Raw genomic sequence first — 9259 nt, forward strand, 5'->3', positions numbered from 1 at the left:
AATTCACAATCCCTCTCCTAGGATTAGTGAATTTCGCATAAACCTTAATAAAGTTTTATTCCTTGTTTGCTTTTGGAGTCTTTAGTCTCGCTACATTAAAAGAGTTCTCTTTTGGGCTCTTCATCCATTACAATGATGTCATTCAAATGATCTAAGGATCAAGAGGTATGTAATCTATACTTTTTTTTGTTGATTTTAAAGTATGTTGCTAAAATTAGTAAAACATAGATTCTAGGATGCATTTGCACTTAGGTAAATCTTTGATTTTTCCGCTATTTTTAGATAGAATACTTGATGCAATAAACCCTCAACGGTAAGAGATATTTATAAAAAAATAATCTTGTTAAAGAGATTAGTAAAATTCATGTTTATTTCATGGCTTTTAATCCATGTTTATTTTTACTTGTCTTTTTCAAATGGGAAAGTTTCTTTGTCTGAAAAAAGCTATAGAAAGTGGCTATGCCTTTATTTTGCTTGCTTACTTTACCTTTGTATGTTAAAGTTATACAAAAAAATAATAAACATGACTATTTAATAATTATTATTGATTTTTTTTCTACTGATACTGATGCAACGAGAAAAGGTCTAATTATACTTCATATATTGACATATAACATATGCCAGGCCAATCTTTTAGATATGAAGTTTTTTGTCTGATTCATATTTATTCACATCTGTTTTTTCTAAAGCTAATTACTTAAAAAATATAATTGAAAATTCGGTTTAATCAGATAAAAAATGAATGGCAAGTGAGAAAAGAAACGACTGAAAGAGGAAAATCCCTCTCGAGCTCTCCTACTTACAAGAGGATAATATATAGATATAAAATCCTAACATTTTGTGCATTTTTAGGTCATTGGGACCACACTTCAAAGGTACAACTTCCAATGAACGATGTACACATTTTCAATTAATAAATATATATAATTAATTGGTTCAAAGATTTCGGTGATAGCTTCAAAACCAAAAGAAATTGACTTGACTATCAATTACAACGGCCACGTTCGATTAAACAAAGTGAAATAATAAAATGTTTTTCAAACAATAATTAGAAGATCGAGAATTAAAAAAATAGGTGCACGCCTTTAGGGTGCTTTTTGTTTAACTACTTTGAACATTGCATAATTAACTTATTTATATAACTATTTAACATCAAAACAATATTAAAAAATATATTGTAGTGAGATGTCAAACAATTTTTCTATTCATTGTTGATAATAAGTTAGGATATATTTATGAAGCTGGTTTTTATTTCTAAGGTTTTTTATAGCTTCTTTTAATAAAAAATATTTTAGTTGACCGATTGTTATATTAAAAACATGTTTGATAAAACTAAAAATATTTTAGTTGACCGATTGTTATATTAAAAACATGTTTGATAAAACTAATTGTTATTTGAAATTTGTATTTATATTTGTGTAAGTGTTCTTAAATATTTGTTAGCTTTTAAAGATGTAACTTTACATAAATGTCAAAAGCAAAAAGTTCAGCTAAAACCCTGAAAATTTTACTCGAAGTAGAAAAACTAAAAAAAAGAAAGTTTTTATTTCAAGGTTTTCTATAGCTTCTTTTAATAAAAAATATTTTAGGTGTCCGATTATTATATTAGAGACATGTTTGGTAAAATTAACCGTTGTCTGAAAGCTGTATTTATATTTGTGTAGAAGTGTTCGTAAATAGTTGTTAGCTTTTAAATATGTAACTTTACATAGGGGTGGAATTGGTACAGTACCAATTCATTTTTCTCTAAACCGTGTACCGTACAAACTATAATTAGTATAAAAAAATTGTTACCGGTACCGTACCAAGTATACTTGGTACCAATTTATTTGGCTACCAACAAATTTGATTGGTACAAATTGGTAATGGTATATACCAACTTTTAATTTTCTATTGGAATATTTAAAAATAAGCAAAGACATTGAGATTTTGATGTTTAGTATAGAAATTAGTTACGTAGTTCTTTTAGTTTACAAAAGAATTTTACTGAAAAAACGCTAAAGTAACATTTTAATTTTGTGCTTTTGGTAATGGTATATACCAACTTTTAATTTTCTATTGGAATATTTAAAAATAAGCAAAGACATTGGGATTTTGATGTTTAGTATAGAAATTAGTTACGTAGTTCTTTTAGTTTACAAAAGAATTTTACTGAAAAAACGCTAAAGTAACATTTTAATTTTGTGCTTTAACATGGTAATAACAATTGACTAATACGACAAAATGACTAATATAATGTTATTAAAACTATAAACATTAAACACAATTAACAGTTGAAATATACGATTTCATATATATATATATATATATATATATATATATATATATATATATATAATAATAATAATAATAATAATAAATGAATTGGTTGGTACGATATTACCATTGTATTCAAACTTTTGTACTATTACCGTACCAACATTGATCAGTTGGTACGGTACTACTAACCAAACATCTTGGCTACCAAATATATTGGCTACCAAGTTTCTTCGTTTGGTTGGTAACATATTGGTTGATTTTCCGTGGTACAATTTTAGCTAGTTTTTCAGTTAGTTTGTCAAATATTACTTTTTAATCAAATAAAATTAATTTTTCATGTATAATCTATATTTTTCTATATTTTTAGTTAACCCGCCAAATATAGCCTTAAGTTGTGTTAGAGGCACAATAACTATAGCTGATAGGCTAACTTCTTTTTTGAGTTTTTTTATGTTGTTATGTTTGGCGAACAAAAAAATAGTTTATAAGTTAACTTTTTAAAAAATTATTTATACTAACTTTTTAGGTGTTTTTTATTTTTTTTTCAAATACACCCTTAATTAATTTTAGAAACAAATTATTTTAAAAGTCATTTTAAAAATTTTAGCTATTTTTACCAAACGTCATTTTTTATCATTTGGCTTTTCATTTAACAACTAGTTTTTCAGTTATCAGTTAGTTTTTAAGCTATTACATCACATTTAACAACTAGTTTTTCTAGGGGTGTTTGTTTGGATGGATCGGTTTGATCCGATCCAATCAATTGAATCCAAATTGATTTCGGTTTTCAAAACATGGATCCGAATAGTCCAAACCAAATTCAAATCCGATCCGATCCAATCCAATTGCAATTCGGTTGGATCGGTTTTTATAATTCGGTTTTCAAAAATCGAAACATTTTAAAACGACATATAATTATAATATTACCCAACTTTACACAAGAAAAGAAAACAAATTATTTAATTGTGATTTGAAATTTATAAACAATTACCAAGAAGATATATTATAGTTAAATATTTTATAGATAAAAAACTTTTGAGAGAAAATGCATATTAATGTTTTTTTATCGGGTGAGACGTTTTGAACCTATTTGAAAAAATAAATTACAAAATTATTAAATAACTATAAATATATATTATAAATAAATAAATAATAAATGTTTATTCGGTTCTTATTTTATAAACCAAAACCAATCCGAAATCCAAAATAATAATTCGGTTTTGTTGAAAACCAATCCAAATATCCTAACCAAATAGTCCAATCCAAATTGTCCAATTGGACAATTCGGTTTTATCCAAACACTGAACAACCCTAAGTTTTTCAGTTATCAGCTAGCTTTTCAGCTATTACATAATAGACTTAATATAATGTTAATGGTTACACCAATTAAAGAAGAAACGTAATGTTTCTTGATTCGATCGTTTAAATACTTGATTTTTATATCCCTTATTTAATTAAAAAAAAAATTACGATGATGATATAGAAACAGAAATATCATGAAAATAAAAATAAGGAAATGTAATACTATAAAATTTGTTAGATATTATAAATATATTTATTCACTCTTGGGAAAAGAGGAGAGGAGCGACTAGTATGTTTTAGGTTGGAGTTTCGATTAGTAAGAAAAAAAGGGATTTGTTTCTTTACTGCTTACTCTTATCTCTCTATCAGCGGTTCCACTCCTTGTAGATTTGATATAGGTGGGGAGCCTCTTTCTATTTCACAAGCCACAAATCTTCAAAAAAGATTGTGTTTTTCATCTGGGTTTCTTTTTTTCATAATCTTTTATGTTAAAGCTCTGTTCTTGATCTGCAACTAGCTTTTCAAGAAAAGAAACGCAAAAGATGGGGGAAGAGAAGCCTGAAGTTCTTGAAGCTGTGTTGCACGAGACTGTAGATTTGGTAAATGGGTTATGGATCTGTGTTTCTCATTGTAGATGTTTATGTTGTATGTTTTACGATTCTTTGTGGGGTTTGTTTAATTTTGATGTTTGAGTGATTTTTGCAGGAAAGTATACCTATTGAGGAAGTTTTCGAGAATCTGAGATGTAGTAAAGAGGGTCTTACGAGTACTGCTGCTGAAGAAAGATTAGCCATTTTTGGCCATAATAAACTCGAAGAGAAGAAGGTGTTTAACCCGATTCAAAACCGCTCTTGATTTCTTCAGAGATTTCTTGTTATATTTCCAAATCTTGTGATGTTTATGGTTTCCAGCACCCTTTTCCCGCTTCTTTTGGGTTTATTTTTTGTTTATGAATTTATGATGTCGGCGTTTGCAGGAGAGCAAATTCTTGAAGTTTTTAGGGTTTATGTGGAACCCATTATCATGGGTTATGGAAGCTGCTGCTATAATGGCTATCGCCCTTGCTAACGGAGGAGTAAGAACTCAAAAAAAAAAAATCTTCAATTTCAAATCACTTTTTTGTCCTTCGTTAAAACCCTAATTCATTCCAAAATTCGCAGGGAAAGCCTCCAGATTGGCAGGACTTTGTGGGTATCATCACTTTGCTGATTATCAACTCCACCATTAGTTTCATAGAAGAAAACAACGCCGGTAATGCTGCGGCGGCCCTCATGGCCCGCCTTGCCCCAAAAGCCAAGGTATCATATCATCATATAATTCTTCCGACATAATTACACACCTCAAACACCATGATTTCGTTCTTGAATCTTGATTTCCTATCATAATTTATAAAGATTCTACGAGATGGACGATGGAACGAAGAAGACGCCGCGATGTTGGTCCCCGGAGATATAATCAGCATTAAACTCGGTGATATTGTTCCCGCTGACGCTCGTTTGCTCGATGGCGACCCTTTAAAGATCGATCAAGTACTCTCTCTCACTATTTCTTCATCGAATCCAACTTTTTCCGTTTTGAATTCCATCTTTAACTTTTGACCTTTTTAGTCAGCGTTGACCGGGGAATCACTTCCGGTGACAAAAGGGCCAGGAGACGGCGTGTATTCCGGTTCCACTTGCAAACAGGGTGAAATTGAGGCGGTTGTGATTGCAACCGGAGTTCATACTTTCTTTGGAAAGGCTGCTCATCTTGTTGACAGCACAAATCAAGTTGGTCACTTTCAGAAAGTAAGAACAACAACAAAAAAAAAAAAATTCAAATTCTCAGATTCGTTTATTTTTCTTCTTCTTTTTCATGGTTTATATTCTTCTTAGGTGTTGACTGCAATCGGGAATTTCTGCATTTGTTCAATTGCGGTTGGAATGGTGATTGAAATCATTGTAATGTTTCCAATTCAAGATCGACAATACAGGCCCGGAATAGATAATCTCCTTGTTCTCCTCATCGGTGGAATCCCAATTGCCATGCCCACTGTTCTTTCTGTAACAATGGCAATTGGGTCTCATCGCTTAGCTCAGCAGGTTACTTTCGTAAATTTTTCCTTCAATTTTTTTTATGTTTTTCTTTTTCTCATTAAAATTAAAATTACAGGGAGCAATTACAAAAAGAATGACAGCAATAGAAGAAATGGCAGGCATGGATGTGCTTTGCAGTGATAAAACTGGAACTTTGACTCTGAACAAGCTTACTGTCGATAAAAATCTAATTGATGTCAGTTTTGTATTTACGTTTTTACCCTTCTTTTTCTCTTTACATCTTGTTTGACTTTTTGACTTGGTTTCTCAGGTATTTGCCAAAGGAGTAGATGCAGATACTGTTGTCCTGATGGCAGCTCGAGCATCAAGAACTGAAAACCAGGATGCCATTGATGCTGCCATTGTTGGCATGCTTGCTGACCCAAAAGAGGTAAAACATAATCTTTTATTCTACTAATTATATAAAAAAAAAAACCCAAAAAATTATAATTTTTATCTTTTCATGTTGATAGGCTCGAGCTGATGTTCAAGAACTGCATTTTCTGCCTTTCAATCCTACGGATAAGCGGACCGCGTTAACGTATTTGGACAATCAGGGTAAAATGCATAGAGTCAGCAAAGGTGCCCCAGAACAGGTCAATATTAATCGAAACACAAATTATATATATATATTTTTTTAAATATTTGGAATTTTTTTATAACCTTATGATTTATTTTTTTTATGAATTTAGATATTAAATCTTGCACACAACAAATCCGACATTGAACGCCGAGTCCATGCAGTCATCGATAAGTTTGCAGAGCGTGGTCTTCGATCACTCGCTGTCGCATACCAAGTAAATTCATCACAACATTTTTAATTAAATTTGAATTTTGTTTTATTTAAGGTTTTGATTGTTTCTTTTTTTTTTTGGTTAAAATAGGAGGTTCCGGAAGGACGAAAAGAGAGCCCGGGTGGGCCATGGCAGTTCATCGGTCTCATGCCGCTGTTTGATCCGCCACGTCATGATAGTGCGGAAACGATTCGAAGGGCTTTGAATCTTGGAGTGAATGTGAAAATGATTACAGGTGTGTTTTGTTATTAAAATGTTGGAGGGGTGTTTTCGTCTTTTCCGATTGCTAATTTCTTTGAAAAAAAACAGGTGATCAATTGGCAATCGGGAAAGAAACCGGGAGGCGTCTTGGAATGGGAACAAATATGTATCCGTCTTCTGCTTTGCTCGGTCAAAATAAAGACGAGTCGATAGCCGCGTTGCCAATCGATGAACTCATTGAGAAAGCCGATGGTTTTGCCGGTGTTTTCCCTGGTATGTTTTTTTTTTTAGTTTTATAAAAATGAAATTTTTTTATAAAGTTAAATTTATATGTGTCAATGTGTTGCAGAACATAAGTATGAAATAGTGAAGCGGTTACAAGCTAGGAAACACATATGTGGGATGACTGGAGATGGAGTAAATGACGCTCCTGCCCTTAAGAAGGCGGATATTGGGATTGCTGTGGCTGATGCAACCGATGCAGCCCGTAGCGCGTCTGACATAGTCTTGACTGAGCCCGGGCTAAGTGTCATTATCAGTGCGGTTTTGACCAGCCGGGCTATTTTTCAAAGGATGAAAAATTACACAGTAATGTCTCGTTATTTCTTCTCATTTATATAACAGGATGGATAATAAATTGCTTATCATTTTGTTAAATGGGACATAGAAAATAAATTGCTAATCATATTTTCTTTTCCTCAGATTTATGCGGTTTCAATCACTATTCGTATCGTGGTATGTTTTTTTTTTCTTCATCACATGTACACGTTTTATGTTTATTTACTTATAGGTATATTTTTTAATTATTTTTTTTCTGGTTATTTGTATTTGTATTAGCTTGGTTTTATGCTGTTGGCCTTGATATGGCGGTTTGACTTCCCGCCTTTCATGGTGCTTATCATCGCTATACTCAACGATGGTTTGTACTTTTTTTTTTTTTTTTTTTTTTTTTTTTTTTTCTGTCTGCTATTTTAAATATACCATGAGCATATCATAAACTGTATCATTTCAGGAACCATAATGACCATATCAAAAGATCGAGTGAAACCCTCTCCTCTCCCCGATAGCTGGAAATTAGCTGAAATTTTCGCAACTGGCGTCATTCTTGGTAGTTACTTAGCCATGATGACTGTTATATTTTTCTGGGCTGCTTATAAAACAGACTTCTTTCCGGTATGTACTCTTTCTGTGTCAGTCTGTCCTGGATAAAGTGTTGTCTGGATAAATAATATTAAAAAGAAGTATCATATCAACTCACTTTATGAATGTATCACCAGCGGACATTTGGCGTGCCTACACTTGAGAAAACCGCTCATGATGACTTCCGGAAGCTTGCGTCCGCGATATACCTCCAAGTCAGCACAATCAGCCAAGCCCTAATTTTCGTGACTCGGTCCCGCAGCTGGTCGTTTGTCGAACGCCCCGGTTGGCTTCTTGTTATTGCCTTTGCGATTGCCCAATTGGTACATTACTTTTATTCCTATATACGTTTTTTTTAATAATATGATACATAACACCATAGTTATATAATATCTTTCTTGTTTTTACTTTGTACCAGATTGCTACATTAATTGCGGTTTATGCAAATTGGAGTTTTGCTGCGGTTGAAGGCATCGGTTGGGGATGGGCGGGTGTAATTTGGCTCTACAATATCATCTTCTATTTCCCCCTTGATATTATAAAGTTTTTTATTCGATATGCGCTTAGTGGAAGGGCATGGGATCTTGTTATTGAGAATAGGGTATGCATTGATTTTAACTAGGGGTAAAGATAAAAATAAAAATAAAAATGTCTTTTTTTAGTAACTGATTTTCTTGTTATTTTTTTTCCAGATTGCGTTCACGAGACAAAAGGATTTCGGTAAGGAACAACGTGAGCTCCAGTGGGCCCATGCGCAACGGACCCTTCACGGGCTTGAAGTTCCCGACACCAAAATGTTTGGTGACCGGACGAATGTAACCGAGCTCAACCAGATGGCTGAGGAAGCCAAACGGAGAGCTGAGATTGCAAGGTATACGGTTTTGGCCCGAATCTTTCTTAAGTTTACCGTTTTGGTCCTTTATGTTTTTTTTTTGTGTTTGTGTTTTTGTTAGGTTGAGAGAGTTGCATACGTTGAAGGGCCATGTTGAATCGGTAGTTAGATTGAAGGGTCTTGACATTGAAACGATTCAACAAGCGTACACCGTTTGATGCACAAGATACAAGCAGCGTGCGGATGGGGTTAGTTTGTGAGATAGTTAAGTATGAAACGGTTGGTTGGTTGTTTATCCTGCGGTTATTTATTTTATTATTTTTTGTTTTTATGGTTTTGGCTTTGGCTCTGGCTCATGATCCCATGTGTACTTGTGAACTGGGAAAAGAGAGAAACCTTTTATGGCGTAATTTGTTGTGCATATGAAGAAAGGCTTTTGGCTTCTTAGTAATTACATTTACAGGGCGCATATACATCATACTAACAAATCAAGGCTTATTTTACAAAAAACACGATTTCACATGGTTAGCTTATTGATTGATCCTATGTATCCTTAACAATTACACACGTTGTGACAACACAATACTACACCGATTTCAGTAGTTTTACCATAATCATCACTTTTCGCTCTTTTCCAATTTCCACAAGTCCTCTTA

At 32.7% G+C, this 9259-nt stretch overlaps 1 protein-coding gene across 1 annotated transcript; it reads left to right on the top strand.

The window, feature by feature from the left end:
- Positions 1-3823: 3823 nt before the first annotated feature.
- LOC145114163 (plasma membrane ATPase 1) lies at positions 3824-9057 on the top strand. Its single transcript, XM_079050159.1, has 21 exons — positions 3824-4160; positions 4267-4386; positions 4538-4636; positions 4722-4859; positions 4956-5090; positions 5169-5348; positions 5436-5642; positions 5713-5832; positions 5908-6027; positions 6110-6232; positions 6329-6433; positions 6521-6665; positions 6740-6904; positions 6981-7219; positions 7334-7366; positions 7469-7550; positions 7644-7804; positions 7909-8094; positions 8190-8372; positions 8464-8642; positions 8725-9057. Exons 1-21 carry the CDS (start codon positions 4104-4106, stop codon positions 8819-8821), a joined length of 2874 nt encoding a protein of 957 aa, XP_078906285.1. The 5' UTR covers positions 3824-4103; the 3' UTR covers positions 8822-9057.
- Positions 9058-9259: the final 202 nt, after the last annotated feature.

The sequence above is a fragment of the Lactuca virosa genome, chromosome 5 (assembly GCF_052849685.1).
Source record: "Lactuca virosa cultivar CGN04683 chromosome 5, Lactuca_virosa_CGN04683_v6, whole genome shotgun sequence".
Taxonomy (NCBI): Eukaryota; Viridiplantae; Streptophyta; class Magnoliopsida; order Asterales; family Asteraceae; genus Lactuca; species Lactuca virosa.